The sequence below is a fragment of the Aotus nancymaae genome, unplaced genomic scaffold (genome assembly GCF_030222135.1).
Source record: "Aotus nancymaae isolate 86718 unplaced genomic scaffold, 86718_ANA_hifiasm-v0.15.2.pri h1tg000040l, whole genome shotgun sequence".
Classification (NCBI taxonomy): domain Eukaryota; kingdom Metazoa; phylum Chordata; class Mammalia; order Primates; family Aotidae; genus Aotus; species Aotus nancymaae.
The window spans coordinates 413,916-430,937 of record NW_026988454.1 but is presented as its reverse complement, the minus strand read 5'-3'; the positions used below and the strand labels follow the sequence as shown (position 1 = coordinate 430,937).

At 42.2% G+C, this 17,022-nt stretch overlaps 1 protein-coding gene across 13 annotated transcripts in view; it reads left to right on the top strand.

The window, feature by feature from the left end:
* AFDN (afadin, adherens junction formation factor) overlaps positions 1-17,022 on the top strand; it is a 143,523-nt gene that overhangs the window by 117,588 nt on the left and 8,913 nt on the right. For 6 of the 13 annotated variants that reach the window (XM_021670688.2, XM_064360454.1, XM_064360459.1 and 3 more), the window contains 5 exons: positions 864-1,058; positions 1,701-1,792; positions 2,136-2,321; positions 4,952-5,953; positions 16,110-16,244. In XM_021670688.2, the coding sequence (XP_021526363.1) occupies positions 864-1,058; positions 1,701-1,792; positions 2,136-2,321; positions 4,952-5,953; positions 16,110-16,244 (1,610 nt within the window). Of the gene's footprint in view, positions 1-863; positions 1,059-1,700; positions 1,793-2,135; positions 2,322-4,951; positions 5,954-8,242; positions 8,279-16,109; positions 16,245-17,022 lie in introns of all 13 variants that reach the window. The other 7 variants (XM_064360460.1, XM_064360455.1, XM_021670682.2 and 4 more) reach the window with 5 other exon arrangements.

The window sequence follows — 17,022 nt, the reverse complement described above, 5'->3', positions numbered from 1 at the left end:
ATAATTAGTTCAGACACATATTCTCTCTTAAATCGTTATATGCCTTCCAGATCAGTCTTAATGCACCTTGTTAAATGTATACATAGGCTTCTTAATATGGCCTTTATGGCCTTCTCCTCCATAAGGTAGGATTCTAGAAACTTCACAGCTCAAAACCTCAAGCTGGTACCTTACATAACAAATCACAGCTAAAACCAAGCTGTCAGAAAACCTGGCCTGCTGCTTACTGAAGCAGACACACAGCACACAAGGGGCATCTCAACGAAACCTAGTGTGGTGTTGTCGCCCTTGCTCAGCATGTGTTCTACATAGAACTTAACATCTTGGTTGTCTCATTTCTTAGTTTACCGTCATTTAAAAGAACCAAACTAGAATACGAGTTAGAAATCACAGAGGGAAGCTGTGAACAGTAGATGATAAACCAGGGTAAGCAAGCAAAAGGGAGGAGAACTGACAGCGCCAGCCAGGGGCAGAAGGCTCACGCCACGTGACGACTGCTCAGGACAACCACATGGGGTGCTTAAGAGCTCAGATGTTTTTCTAAGAAGTCAGGGAAGCATGTTTATCTTTAACTTTTTTAAAAAATGTACTTTAAAAGTGTTTTGATTTGTTACTTAAAACAGTGAAACGAGAAAATAAGCTTTGAAAGTGTTCATCTTCTCATCATTACCAATTAAGTAGAAATATTTTCTTTATTCTCAGTATCTATTTAAGAGCTGTTTTATGATTCTGTAGAAAGAACTGACCTTTATAGGGAAAATCACCTTACTTCTTATGCTAAGAACCATTCTTACGGAATTTTAATGATAATCAGGGTGTTGAAAATAAAATCTTAAGAGATACTGAATATGCTTTGATTCCAGTTTCAGATCGTCGTGGCTCAGGTAAACCCCGACCAAAGAGTGAAGGCTTTGAGCTCTATAATAATTCAGCTCAAAATGGGTCTCCTGAGAGTCCTCAGCTGCCTTGGGCAGAATATAGTGAACCAAAGAAATTGCCTGGTGATGATAGACTGATGAAAAATAGAGCTGATCACCGTTCCAGCCCCAACGTAGCAAGTAAGAGTGACACTTTCTTGCTCCTAAGTACACTCACAGTCACAGTCTGAAGCGAGAGGAGGCAGTGTGTGGTTTGTTAATTATTAAATTAAAATTATTCTCTGCAAGCATTGGCTAACTAGGATATGGTTTTCATAAGGGATATCATAAGTAACATTTCTCTAACAAAAACTAAGATGGAAACACTTTAGATTCAGTTAATGCGGTCAGCAAATACATTAATAACATCTCTGTTTGGGGTTGGCAAATTACCAACAGGAACTAAAATATTTTTTACGTTTTTAAAGGGTTGTTAACAAAGAGCAGAAGAAATAATAGAAGGATATGCAGCAGGAGACAAAGGCTCACAAAGCCTGAAGTATTTACTTTCTGGCCTGTTACCAAAAATGTTTACCAGTCCCTGGCCTGGTACGCAGAGTTACAGAGGTTTCTTTTGTAGCTCTGGGCTCTGATGATTTACAGATAGATGTGGATATGACAAGACCTGATTTCTCATCTGCCTTGTTTTTTTTTTTTTTTGTCTCTATGCGAGACACCTCACTAGCAATATGAAAATGAATGAGGCCTTTAGGGAGATTTTATGTTATATGTAGTTTGTTTATGTAATATTAAGTTTCTTTCCCCCCCCCTCAACTTGAACAGATCAGCCTCCTAGTCCTGGAGGGAAAGGTGCATATGCCTCTGGAACAGCAGCGAAGATAACATCTGTCTCTACTGGAAACCTCTGCACCGAGGTCTGATTGATTGATGGGCAAAAGGCTTTTACTGCACTTCCATACTTAGGTTTCCCTTGGATCAGCTCAGTTATCTAGTACAGTTTTTACTCTGAGTTAGCATTGATCATAATTTCTAAATCTGCAGTGTTTTATGTTTTGATTTTTAATATATTGGGTAAACCAGTTTTAAATTAAGTCTGGGCAAAATGAAATGTTGTTATTCTCAGTATGGATCAAACACTTTTTAATGCAGTACTTAACATATTTACTGTTTTTCAAATTTTAAAACAGATCGTTGAAAATCAGGTTAGTCTGTATGGTTGTAAAAAGCTCACTTTTGTTTGTTCTTCACATTTTACAGGAGCAGAGTCCTCCGCCTAGACCTGAAGCCTACCCCATCCCCACTCAGACGTACACCAGAGAGTATTTTACCTTCCCAGCTTCCAAATCCCAGGATCGGATGGCTCCTCCTCAGAACCAGTGGCCAAATTATGAAGAAAAGCCACATATGCACACAGATAGTAATCATTCCAGTATTGCAATTCAGGTTAGAAATCAAAGATTCCACATACTTTTCTCACCTCTCAAGGAGTGAAAACAGTTCTAAGACACAATTGACATTTTCTATAGAACAGCAGTGTCGACCTTTTATTTTTTTCTTTAATGGTTTTGTGGTTAAGTTTGAGGAAAAAGGGGGATAGAATCAAATACTTAATAAGAAAAAGGATTCTTTGTTCTCTGATGTTTGATTAACAAAATGTTAGTAATATAAGACCTTATAATTTTTAAGACAAAGTTCACTGATGTAGAAGTGAGAAATTAGAGCTCAGGTGTTACATTTTGCACTCTTTCTACCCGGAGCTGTCCTTGTCTGTGGGAGCTCATGGTGTGGCAGGGAAATGAGACAGACACATCAGACAGCATGGTCAGTGCTGCAGGAGAAGAAGTCCCAGTGGGGGACAGAGCTTCTCAGCCTTGGACGAGAACCTGGGCACAGCTGCGTGCACAGAAGGGCCTTCCAGGAGGAGGGAAAGGCACAGAGATGTGCAGTAGTTCAGCAGGAACCCTGGGTAGAGGGAAGGGAACAGCAGGATGTAGGGCAGCAAAGGTAGGCAGGGCCAGACAGAAGGGCTTGACATGACAGCTCAGGAATTTGGATTTTGTCCACGTTAGTAGAGAGGAGATGCCATGCTGAGTAGTTAAGCTGGGGAACGTTATCAAATGTGGTTTTCTTTTTAGAAAGGTAACTATTTGCATGGTGAAAGATTGGGAGAAGAAATTAAAGGTATGCTTAAAGGAACAGTCTAGGATCTGTAACAAATAAGTGCTCTGGATCACAAATGCTGCGGAAATTCTGAAGATCCACATTCTTAGAGTGGTTGGCAAAGACTAAATTCAGAGTTGAGATGGGATTTGAGCTGAGCCTTGAAAAATGGGTAAAATGGAGAGAGGATTGCACTGAGGAGCTGGACGCTGTGATACAGGTGAGGAGGAGCCTGTTTTCTGAGGGCAGAAAGCGCTCTTCAGGCCACAAATGTTGGCCATCAGGAGATTTCTTATCCTTTTGTCTGGTCTGCTGGTCATTCCTCCTGTTTTCCTAGGTGGGCCTGATCGCCTAGGCCCAGTCTTGGGAGTTTTGGATGTCCTCTATCACCAAAAGCTGGAGTTCTTTGAGAGAAGGTGTCTTCCCCCAAATTTCTCTTTAAAAATAGAGTAATTTTGTGCCCTGGTTTTTCTAGTATCTTTTGTTAGAACTTAGAAGAATCTGCTTCCCATGTTCAAGACAACCCAATTTGTAGTGCACACATGGAATCCCATCTTTACACACATTATTTCCTGTTTTGTGGGATGCCATTAAGTCTTCACATTCATAGTATACAGCTGTTACCTGTTTCTACCTCACAACATGGATAAACAATACCTACAGGAGAAAGTTGAGAAACTGAGGCCAAAGTGTTGAATGACTGAAGAATTATGATGGGATTTAAGCAGGGAGGTGGAGAGTTCAAGCCAGCAGCCAGGGCCAGTGTGAAGTCTTAAAGGAGCAGAAGAGTGACTCAGGTCAGCCCTTCCAGCAGCAGGGAGTGGTGGTAGGCAGTCTCTGTTTTTATGTGGTCCATGGATTTCGTACCCCAGTAATGAGACTGTTTCTGTGTACTAAGTAAAGCTCTAGCAAAATGTTAGGAGTAAATGTTCCATTTTTCTTTGAGACTACTGCTTTTTGAAGCGATACTACATCTTTCTTGTTGGTTTACTTTTTGAGAAAAAGGAAACAATTTGTTTTCCCAGTTTACATCTTTAATTTCTACTCATTAACAGGGCAGAAAAAAAGGTGTTTGATGCAGACCTCATAGTGATCATGTTTATCTGAATAGACTCCTTTCAGATGTGCCGTTTCTCAGCCTTCAGACTAGCCCTTTGGGAAAAGTGTACTCATTTCAGTCTCTCTCTCTCTCTCTCTCTCTGCCCCTCTCCCTCCCCGCCCCCCAGGGTCATTCCTCTCTGTCTCACACACACACACCTTTGTATTCAACAAATTTATACCAATACATTGTAGAGCTTTGTGTCTCAGATGTGTAGGAATTGTCCTTGCCTTACTGTGCACAGCTCTGTCAAAGAGCTCAGGAAGCCAGGCCTCAGCTTGTAAAATTTAGAAAGTCACAGATGGTTAAATGGTTAAGATTTAGTAATTACTCATAATAGAGAAGTTCCCATTGTTGATTTTTACATATTTTGACCAATCACATTGCTTTGAAGTCCAAGTTGCATGTCTGGCCCTGCACTAGAGATGGTGCAGGGCACTGCAGGAGGGTGAGGATGGCCACTGGCACTGAAGGGCCTCTATGCAAAGAGAAAGGACAGCTTTGCCTTTTTTTCCCCCATTGAGACAGAGACTGTGTTGCCCAGGCTGGTCTCAAACTCCTGGGCTCAAGCAATCCACCCACCTCAGCCTTCCAAAGTGCTGGCATTATAGGTGTGAGCTACCATGCTCGGCCGCTTTTTGTTCTTTTTACAGGTGCATTCAGTGTTACTCCACATTAGCCAATGAACCATATAGGGCAGTCTCAGTCTCTTTCTGTACACTCAACAGTTTTTCTTCTGTCTGAAGATACAATGTTTGTGGATATTTCGTAATTTCTATAAATGGCCAAAATATAGTTCTTTTTCTTTTTCCAGCGTGTTACACGTTCCCAAGAAGAACTTCGAGAAGATAAAGCTTACCAGCTTGAGCGGCATCGAATAGAGGCAGCTCTAGACCGCAAGTCCGATAGTGATATGTGGGTAAATCAGAGCTCCTCACTGGACTCCAGTACATCTAGCCAGGAGCACCTGAACCATTCCTCTAAGCCGGTCACCCCTGCGTCCACGCTGACCAAAAGCGGCCCTGGCCGTTGGAAAACACCAGCAGCCGTACCGGCCACCCCTGTGGCCGTCTCCCAGCCCCTCCGAACAGACCTGCCTCCGCCACCCCCGCCACCTCCCGTCCACTATGCCGGTGATTTCGATGGAATGTCCATGGATCTGCCTCTCCCACCACCTCCTTCTGCCAACCAGATTGGACTGCCGTCTGCGCAGGTGGCTGCTGCAGAACGGAAGAAGAGAGAAGAGCATCAGCGCTGGTATGAGAAGGAGAAGGCCCGCCTGGAAGAGGAGCGGGAGAGGAAGCGGAGAGAGCAGGAGAGGAAGCTGGGCCAGATGCGCACTCAGTCCCTAAACCCTGCTCCGTTTTCTCCCCTGACCGCACAACAGATGAAGCCCGAAAAGCCTTCCACCCTCCAGAGGCCCCAAGAAACCGTCATCCGGGAGCTGCAGCCTCAGCAGCAGCCCCGCACCATCGAGCGCAGGGACCTGCAGTACATCACAGTCAGCAAAGAGGAGCTTTCCTCAGGGGACAGTCTGTCCCCTGACCCGTGGAAGCGCGATGCTAAGGAGAAGCTGGAGAAGCAGCAGCAGATGCACATCGTGGACATGCTGAGCAAGGAGATCCAGGAGCTCCAGAGCAAACCGGACCGCAGCGCCGAGGAGAGCGACCGGCTGCGCAAGCTCATGCTGGAGTGGCAGTTCCAGAAGCGACTCCAGGAGTCGAAGCAGAAGGACGAAGACGACGAGGAGGAGGAGGATGATGATGTGGACACCATGCTGATCATGCAGCGCCTGGAGGCTGAACGAAGAGCGAGGGTAAAGGGGGGAGTGCTTTGGCTCTGCCTATCTGTGGGCCCTATTTTCTTAGCTTCTTCGGCTTTCTTATGGGGGTAGCTAGGCCCTGATCTTGATAAGGATTAAAAGCGCCCCTAGGTTTATAATATTTTATTGTATGTATTACTTTTGGCTGATGTCATAGAGAAATGAGTCAGGTCTATAAAGCTAAATTTTTTGAGACATGCTTTGACAAGTATTAATTACAATTCAGATGGAACTTGATTGTTTTCATTAGCAAACTCATAATTATCTTTCTCCTTAACACTTCAGTTGAGAAAACAAGTATTTGTTAATGACCAGTAATAATCTTGATCCGGGGTTGGCAAAATTTTTCTTCCTGGGCCAGATTGATACTTTAGGCTTTGCAGGCCATGTGGACTCTGGCAGCACCCAGCTCTGCTATTGTAGTGCAAAAGCAGCCACAGTCACACATAAACACATGGGCGTGTCTATGTGCGAATAAAACTTTATTTACAGAAACATAGGGCAGATCATTGGCTGGCCCCTGGTCTTGATTGTCAGCACTTTGTGGTGGTTAACAAATGAAACTGTTCAGATCATTACATTTACAGTCATTACCAAAAATAGAATCTTCACAGTAGTTGTACTGTTGAAGAAGCAGGCATTTATTGAGGTAATAAACAGTTATATTCCAACTGTAGCATAAAGATATTGAGAGCTGATTTTATTCTTATTTCTCCGTATTATAAAAATGATTTTTGTTTTAAACAAAACAACAAAAGTAAAATTTAAATTCATTTAGCAATAAATTATTATGCAAAAATTTTAGATAAAGACAAGACTTTCTTTATAAAAAGAACTGTTAAGGGTCATTGTTATTAATTTGGGCATTTATTAATATTAATTTACAGAGAATGCTGTTGACTATATTGTGTTCATGAGTTTTAGTGATTTTTTTTTTATTTTTTAAACACAATCCAATATTCTGAGAAAAGATGGCCAGAGCCATGTTCTTTTTATCTTCTGGATTCTGTTTCTAATTTCAACTATTTTTTATGCTGTTTATAGTAAAGCTCTACCGGGAGCTATAAAGTCAGACATTTTGATCTTTTTACCTCACAGTGAAATTTGACTTAGATAATAATCTGTGAGTCCTTAGAGCCCAGCGGTGTTAATTCTTTTTCACTTTGCTCTGTGAATTTTTTCTGAAATGTCTCTCTCTCACACACTTCTTAATAGGTACATATCTCAGCCAAAATGTGTATATATGTAAAACTTTCCCCAAAACTCAGCTTGAGTCCCCTTAGACACATAAGTTTCTTAAATGAGGCCAAAGTGTGAATTACTACATTGTTTTACTACTGTTGTTATTAGTGTTTGTCAAGTCATCAGTAGTAAACTTCCCGATGAGTAGCTAGCTGTGTTTACTGTGAGCACTGTTTTATTTGCAAAAGCAACCACTACATTAATAGCTAGTTTACTTTAAAATAGCTTCAAAAATACAGTACTTTAAAAAGTACTATGTTCCCTGTTGAGGATTCTTGGAGTGATCGTCCCTCCCCATCAGAGCTGTCTGGGAGGTGCTGGGCCTACCGGCACCAGGTGTGTGTTCCTCTGCCCTGGCCAGTGTCACTCATGGGTACACTAAGATGGATTCATCAGGAACCTAAGGACCTGCTCGACCTTGTGTTGCCCGCACCCCAAAAGCCGAAAGGATGCCTTTCCTTCACTGCATTTTCAATTCTGAATATACAGCTGTTGTGTATAGCAGATAAATCAACAGCATCAGCACTATTCACTATTGTATCCTGACAATGGTGAAAAAATAGCAAATGCCTTGTCGTATCTCTGTAATTATTCTTTTCTGTGAGGACTAAGCTTTTATTTGAGTCTTTCAGTTTTTCCAAATGGTTAAAACATTGAATATTTCTAAGTCTTTTAGTATGAATTAGGATATTTGGAAAGTTTCTTATGATAATTTAGTAAAAAAAGTTTTGTATTTTGCTTAGTAGTTCTATTACAATTAGTATCTTGGTCTCCAAATAAGAAAGCTAAGGGAAATTTTGCTGTTTTTTTATTTTCTATGTATCCTAACGATGAAACTCATTTAATACCATGTGGGTGTTTTTCTATTTCTGAATACTAGAAGTTAGTCTGTAGTTCTTTACCTTTCTCATCAAGTTGTCGAAACACAGATGACGCATGACAGTGACAGAATATGCCGATGGCAGATTACAGGTCTAAACCTAACTTTTTTTTCCACACTTCATCTTTCTTTTTTTTTTTTTCTTTCTCTGTTACCTGCAGCAGACTGCTATGCCAGCAATCTCTGTTCTAGATTTGGTATGTTCTTGTTTCTTTCCCTTTGGTACTTTTTTCCTGTCTTGATTTTCTTTTCTTTCAGTGGTGGCTGTTTGATGTTTTTAGTAGATCAGTTCTCCGTAGGGGTGTCCTCCATCAGGAGATGGGGTTCCTGACACTTTAGAAGCATGCCTTTGAATGTTCCTAGATTTAGTCACCCTTTGCTTTTCTTCGTTAATTTTAAATGTTACTGTTTGTTTATGGTTTTGACCCTTCCTCGGTTTCAGTCATGAATTGATTCCGTGTGTTCTTACGTAGTCATAAATACATGAACAAGTGAAATAAATTTTGCAATGAGTAATCTATTTTATTCTTTTCACATTAGGCATAGATTTTAAATATTCAGTTGTTACAAAGGGTATTGACATTATTTGCCAGTTAAGATACAACTATTGGTGGAGTAAGAGACTTCCAGTGACATGTATTCTATGTTTTCTTTACTAATATAACATGGATTTTAATTCAGTTTATCAGCCATGCCAGTTTATCAGTTTGCTGAAAACGACTTCAGGTCATGGTCTATTGTAAATTCAGTGTTTATTGTCACATTGGGGAAATGTAGCTGTCATTTAGGGCCTATTATGCTTGAGTATGGTATCTTTATCACCTGTTAGACAATTATACTGTGACTGATATCTTTACATAAACTTGAAGACAAATTCTAGTCAACTTTTAAAGACAAAAGTCAGTGTCAGACAATACATTTAAAACCCATGAATCAAGGTTTGACTTGAATGGTCTTTTCACTAAATAATAGTCCCTTTTTGTTTTTTCCCCTCAGTTGAGCACAGTGGCAATATTGCCTTAGAGAGGAACCCTTCCTTCTTTCTTTCCTTCCTTCCTTCCTTTCCTTCCTTCCTCCCTCCCTCCCTCCCTCTACCTTCCTTCCTGCCTTCCTTTTTTTTTGAGGTGGAGTCTTCCTCTGTCACTCATGCTGGAGTGCAATGGTGTGATCTCTGCTCACCATAACATCCTCCTTTTGGGTTCAAGTGATTCTCCTGCCTCAGCCTTCTGAGTAGCTGGGATTACATGCATGTGCCACCACCACGCCAGGCTAATTTTTGTATTTTCAGTAGAGATGGGGTTTCGCCATGTTGGCCAAGCTGGTCTTGAACTCCTGACCTCGTGATCCACCCACCTCAACTTCCCAAAGTGCTGGGATTACAGGTGTGAGCCCTTTCTTAAAAACACTTCCCCTCCTTGGTGATTGGAAGTCATATTTTCTGAGCTCTGCATTTTTTTTTTTACATGAAAGATTTAAAAGTACACATTTTTCTCCCTCCTCCTTTGTGTGTTTCAGTGTACATAGGTGTAGCTGGAAGATATTAATCAGAGTCACCTTAATGTGAGATATTAATTCAGCAGATACTTGCTCAGCATCCATGGCATGGTGAGCACTGACCTGAGGCACTGAAGATACCAGCCAGCTCTGCAGGCCCAAAGAGAGTTTCTTACACTGTGAAGAATTCTATGACACGTGAACAGTAATACTTAAGAATAATGCTTGCAGTAAGATTTTTGTTTCATAGAAATAATTTAGAATTTTTCTTTCTTTAAAAGATAATTATTTTGAGCATTAATATTTATCTTAACCACGTTTCTGAGCATTTCTTAGCCCATTTCCTGAGTAAATATTATTAACAGCACCTCATTATTTATAGAATTCTTGCCGGGCATGGTGGCTCATACCTGTAATCCCAGCACTTTGGGAGGCCAACGGAGGCGAATCACGGGAGGTCAGGAGTTCAAGACCAGCCTGGCCAACCAGCCTGGCGAAACCTCATCTCTAAAATACAAAAATTAGCTGGGTATGGTGGCGGGCACCTGTAATCCCAGCCACTCAGGAGGCTGAGGGATGAGGCTTGCTTGAACCTGGGAGGTGGAGGTTGCAGTGAGCCGAGATTGTACCACTGCACTCCAGCCTGGGGGTTAGAGTGAGACTCTGGCTCAAAAAAAGAAAAAGGAAAAAAAAAACTATAGAATTCTTGCTATGTAAGAATTAACGTTACCCTGAGAGACCCTATTCTGTTGTTAGCCCTCTCCTTAATATTAATATGGATAAGGACAAATGTGTGACTATATATTTGGTAGTGAGTGACACTACCCATTGGTTCTTAAGACATTTTCTTAAACACACCACAGGATTTTCAGGTAGGTAATCAGGTAAATGAGGCAGGTCTTTTCCTGTGTGGAAGCAGCTGAGTTTCATAAAGTTGGGAAGCTGCCTGCACTGGTTTCTGCTCTTCCCTCTGGTCTCTCTGTGACCCATCACCCCTCTCAGTCCAGGGCCAGCCTTCTCCATCCTCTGTGCTTACTTCCGATCTGAGACGGCAGCACCATTTTGATGTCAGCAGTGTCCCCATTAAATTTCTAGTCCAGACTTCTTGCACGCTAAAGACTCAGATACCCACCTGCCCATGTAACATCTCCACATGGAGTCAAGTAAGACTTTTCGAATGCAGCATGCTCAAAGTGAAATCTTTGTTTCCTTAACTCACCCTGCACTGCTGATCATTCTGCTTTCAGCTTTCCCCATTTCGGCTGATGCTTTGAGTTGCTCAGACAAAAAACCTCACAGTCATCCATGACCCCCTTTTTTCTCTGTTCAGAAACTCCTGGCTTGACCTCCTCACAACCTGACCAACCTCTACGCCCCTGTCACCAGAGTCTCTCTCCTTTCCTGCCTGGGTCCCTGCAAGAGACTGGCTGGATCCCTTGGTGCTGCCCCCGAGTACCTTCACAGGCCAGCCTTGACGTAGCATACAGCAATCCCACGAGAACATCTGCACTACCCTCATAAGTCTCTCCCTTCCCTTAGGCAGTCCAGGGTTGCCCGGGGCCTGCAGGTGCTGTTTGGTTTGTCTGGGTCTCATCCCTCTTCACGCCCTCACCCACTGCCCTCCAGCCTGCCTGCCTGCCTTCTAGTGACCCTCCACATGCTGGGCCACTGGGAAGGTCCCAGCCTGTGTCCATGGCTGGCTTTCTCGGCACATGCAGGTGACTCTCAGATGCCACCTTTTCAGGGGCCCACCTGCCCCCACTGCATATTGGGGGGCCCACCGGCCTCATTGTGTTCTGCTTGTTTCTCTGTGGACATGCTATACACATTATTACTCTTGGTATGTGTCTCCTCTGGGTAGCACCACCTCCATGGGAACAGTGACCTTTGTCCAAGTTTTCTAGAAGAGTTCTGGCGTGTGGTAGGCAGTCAGTAATGCAGAGTGAGTGGGATCGGATTCCGGCCAAGGTCCCAAGCTCTCGAAGGTGAGCTGTCAGCAACTCAAGAGTAGAACTGTTACTAGGTCGTCTCCTAATGACTGAGATGGTGTGTAAGTCATGTTCAATCTAAAGTCTGACTTGCTGGAGGGATCTCCTTTAGCAGTAGGTTATGACAAAGCCCACTGTCTTTAGAGCTCTTCCTTTGTATCCCATGGGCAAATCCAGGACACCTGGAATTCGTCAGGACATCTGTTTTCTCCCGCAGAGTACTCTGTCCTGTCCTTGGAACCTGTCTCTACCTTGAATAACCCGTCAGTTAGGACCATGGAGGGCGCTGACTGTGGCTGCAGCTTTGCCTGGCTGACGCCTCAGGCAGTAGCTAGTCCTTCCCCCTGATGACAAGGTGTGTGGCTCATGCCTTCATTGCTCCAGATTGCCCATACTGCATATATTCCTCTCATTTATTCATGACGAACGTGTTCTATGGCAGAGCACAAGGGCTGAAGCTGGCATGGAAGAAACTGGCCCAGTGTCACACAGAGCAGGTGAGAGCCAGGGTCTCTTCACCCAGCACGGGAGAGACTTGGCCAGCACGGGTCAAACATTCCTAATCTGAAAATCCAGAATCCCAGATCCAGAACTCACTGAGCACCGGCATTATGCCACAAGTAGAAAATTCCACACCTGACCTCAGTGACAGGTTGCTGCCAGAGTTTTGTTTGATGTCCAAAACTGTTTAAAATACTGTACAAAATTACCTTTAGGCTATACGTATAAAGTGTATATGAGACAGAAATCAAATTCATATTTATACTTGGGTCCTGTCCCCAGGATGTCTCTTTATGTATATGCAAATAGTCCAAAAATCAAAAAATCCAAAATTTGAAACACTTCTAGTTCCAAGCCTTTTGGATAAGGGATACTTGTATCACATGGATCAAGTGAGAGTGAAGGTTTTAACCATAATTTTCTGAATTCATATTACGTGCTCTTTCTAGGACACAAAAATGCCTGTTTTTATAACACAATAGTGGCAGGAACCATTGTCTGGAAATTTACCTGGTTTGACAAATCTCTCAGTGGCTAGGCTCAGGTTTGTCTTGTTAACGCACTTTAATGGGTCATCTGCTGACTCGGGGAACATGAGACAGGAGAGCTCACAGGAGAAATTCCAGCCCTGGGGGCAGTAGCAGTGAGAAGATGTCTTCAAACATTTCCGCAGCCCTGCTGCTTTCCTTACACAGAACCCAAGCTAGGTCTTCCCCCATTCCGCTTTCCTCTGTTTTTTTGCGTGGAACTGTAGAAACGGGCCATACCCCTCTTGAGCATCCCAGGTGTAGAAGAGGCTGAATTAAAAGCCTTATAAAAATTTCAAGCAGGAATTAGTAGGAAGACTAATTTCGTTTTACTTCAACCTTAAAGGAGTGTGTGGGCTGTGCTACGGGAACGGAGCTAGCACTTTCAGAGTACCACGTTCTGTAGTGGATGGTTTTTCTGGTGTTGTTTAAGACACTCTGCCACTGTGAGAGAGGACTTCGCTTTCTTCCTGAGGAAATCGGGCTCGTAAGACAGAGACTTCTGCTTGGTCTAAAAACCCAGGTGTTAGGGTGCCAGAAGCACCAAAACCTTCTGATTCAGTCTTGAATTTGTAATGAATGATATAATCAGGGGTTTTCTTCATGTTTTTGTCCTTAAAATTTTTTTAGGGTAGACATTTTTAATGGGAGGGAGGATGCACAGAAAACATCTGTAGAGAAAAATGCTTTGAGTCATGTTTTCAGTGATTTGTCAACAAGTAAAGGGTATTATAACCCTATTTTATGTTCAGATACAAGTTTCATTTTCATGGTACAAAATTATAAACACAAAGACCTGAACGTGTGTGTGTGTGTGTGTGTGTGTGTGTGTGTGTGTGTGTATCCTGAAAATATGAAAACACCTGTTTTGGGGAATGTGGACTACCCATATAGCAGAAACTTGGTTCAAGCTTGCTGCATACTGGCTCTGAAATCCCAGCATAGTTCTTGATTTAGAATAACTTTTGGTCTGCATGGTCTTGATTCATCAGGTAATAGTTATTTTTTTTAATCTATTCTGCTCTCCCCTCAAATATCACTTCCTGCAAGGGTACTTTGGTAGCATGTAACTTTTCGTTCTTTTAATGAAAGTGCTTATGTAATAGGCAGTTTGCACTGGATTGCAGGGTGATTAAGTTTGTAATTTAAGGTCAAACATCCTTTAACTGTTACTGAATGTAAGTAACCCATACAATTCAATATATTGTTTTAAGCTATTATTTTGAGTAAATTAAGAGATTGTCATTTTTTCATTTAATGCTTTGTGAATAGTGGGAGTAAAGCAACATAGCTTTAAAGAACAAAACAGTTTATGTTTTGGGAATGGAAATAGATGAATTAGCCAAAGAGTGGAAAGAAACTGTCTTGATTACACTGGTGCTGGTTAATTTGCCTTCTTTACGAATAGTAACTAATGAGCTGAATGCAAGGAGAAGCTCCTCGCTTACTGCCTTCCAGATTTGGAAGAATCGAGGTTTTTAAGAAGAAAGTGCCTGTGTATAGATTCATAAGGTAGCATCTGTACTTAGAATTATGAAAATGATCATTGTTCTGATTTCTTACAATATGCTTCTATTTAAAAGAACTGGTTGGCTCTATCATTGTGTAACACTTTCTTGCTCAGCACTTATTTTTAATTAGGGCTAGAAAATATTAGCATAAATTAGTTATGCTTTGTTGGAAAGGAAAAGACCCATGTTATATTAATGCAATTTTACATTCCACCCTAAATTACTTTTCTGAAGAATATTTAATACTGTCATTTGCTTTATTTTGCTATTTTTGTTTCTGCACTATTTCTCATCACTTCTCCTGACCCCTGAAATTCTTGCTGAGCGTTTCCATCCTTTGCTGTGGCCTCTTGGGCAGGAAGCCCATGGGGAGCTGTGGCTGCGTTCTCAGGGGCAAGGCGTCCCTGACAGCTTCCTTCTGGATTCTTAGTGGCATCCTCCCCTGCCATAAACACCCTCAAAGCTAGTCATCCTAACATCCCTCTGCGGTATGAATAGCTTGTCCTAAAGAGACAGTTCAATTATTTGTCTCTTTGAGAATGCAATTTTGTTTTTTTCTAAGAGGTTTTATTATTGTTTATTGGCATGAAAAAGCCTAATAACACAGGTTAATTTATTCTTTCTCACCAGATACAGTTTTTTCTTCACAGAAGTCAAGGGAGAGTGAAATTGTTAGATTTTTATTTTAATAAAAATACATACGAACACAATTCAAATCCCAGAAGTTAGCATTCTTATATTTCTGCTACAATTTATAGACAAACTGGTAATTCTGTAGAAATTGAAACACATAGAAATTTTATGTAGGGGATTCCTGCAGAGGTTAGAGATTGAACTAGATTAAACCAATGGCTTTAAGTTCATTTTGATCCTAGAAATACTGATTCATGATGTATGATAATACAGCTGTGGGTGTTCCTGTGGCCCAGTTCTATGCCAGATCAGAAGGAAATGGAGAGCACAGTTTTCAAAGTCACCATTATCTTAGACTAGAACAACAGAAAAGCTGTGTATCCAAGACAAAGCGGGAGTCTTGCTGTTCTGCACTGGTTGTTAATCCAGGGTTTTTCTTTAGAAGAGGTATTTCCAACCTGTAGTGCATAGAGATGTGAGCAGAAGGATAAAGGAACTAAAATCGAAAAGAAGAAACTTGGGTATTTGAAGACATCCTCAAGTATATGAGTGATATGAAAGAAAGGTGTTTTTTTGTGTGTTGTTACAAAAAGGCAGAACTTGAATGACCAAAAAGAGAAAAACAGTCAATAAATTGTTAACATAAGAACTTCTTCACGAGTGGTTACCTGAAAACGGAATGGATTGTATTGACTCAGAGGTCAACGTTAGGTCCACACAGAAGAGAGCTGAGTAGGGTTCCTTCCCGTCTCAGTCTCAGAGTCTATGGTGCAGAGTTTAGGGTACTCCTGAGTCGGGAGGGAATTCTTGAAGTCCAGGGTGGGATGTGGAGGGAGCTGATGGCAAAGAGCAGAGGAGAGAGAGTGGCAGGCCTTGGTCACTGGAAAAGATGGACGACTGCCTGACCCACTAGAGTCACATAGGCTGCCTCTGGTTCCACCGACAGAGAGACAAGTTGGGGCCTCCGTCTTCTACAAGACATTCATAGTGGAAATTAAATAAAAAGGGGATGAGGGGAGAAGCTGTGTAAGTGTGTTCTGCAGTCCATCAAGTGGGGTCCGTCTGTCTGAGCCTATTAGTTGACATGAATAGGTTAACTAAATTTGTTCCAGTAAAGGAATCGTGCTTGTTGAATGTGTGAATGTATATGATAACTCTGGGATTTGTGGAAACAGTTTTTAGGTAGTTTATTTTAAAAGCGTAGAGCTAAAAATAAAGTTTTATCTTCCAACAGTGATTTTAAACTGGTACTTTGTATTTAACTTTCTGTGTGTGTGTATGTGTATGTGTGTGTCTACCTGTCTTAATGTGAGCATTTTCTGTCTTGTGCTGGTCGAGCTTATAGAGGGAAAGTTAATGTCAGTCTGTTGTTAGTTGCAGGACGAGGAGCGGAGGCGACAGCAGCAGTTAGAAGAGATGCGTAAACGCGAAGCGGAAGACCGAGCAAGACAAGAGGAAGAGCGCCATCGGCAGGAGGAGGAGCGAACGAAACGAGACGCTGAAGAAAAGGTTATGGTCCTCTAAGGGCAGCTAGAATTTTACCAAGTTAGCCTGAACGTAATCGATTGGCCGGGGCAGAGCGGGCTGGAAGTTCTGTGTGTCTTAAGATACACAAGGCAGAGCAGGGCCTGGCTCCCCAGCTTTTGTGATTGGACCGGCAACTTTACCCCATCTGGCCCACCTACCTCTCTTCTGGACTGTCTCCAGATCCCTCTTATCTGCTGAGTTTTGTCTCCCTCAAACTTCTGAACTCTTGGGTGTGGGTAGCGGTGAGCCTCTTTACAAAGGGTTCGTTTCCTCGGGCAATCATCTTTACTGGACATGGCCCAGCTTGTCATTGTGAAGGTGACATTTGTTCAGTGATTGTTCAAATGGCATGTGGACCATGGGAAGCAGTAGGAGCATAGTAAGACAGTCGGCTGCTGTACAACATTTCAAATAGATGGTTTACTCAAATCGCTCCCGTCTGGTTGATGGTAAAGAGAGCAGATGGCTTAGAAAACATGATACAGGAAGATTTAGTATGTAATCCACTAAATAGTCTGAGTTATTTATTTTCATGTGTTTGTGTGTTTTTAAGTCAAGTACTCCTTTTAATTGAATTTTAAAATGACAGCGAATTTTGACATTCTGAGAAATGGGGACTTTGAGATGTTGCTCTCCAGATCTCCCTTCGTCCTGTGTGTGTGGCCGACACCCTCTGGATGAAGAGGCGATAGCCATTGAGCTCCCCGTGGGGGCCTGTCTCATCCCGAGGGGACTGCGTGTTGCTCTGTGTGGTTTGAGA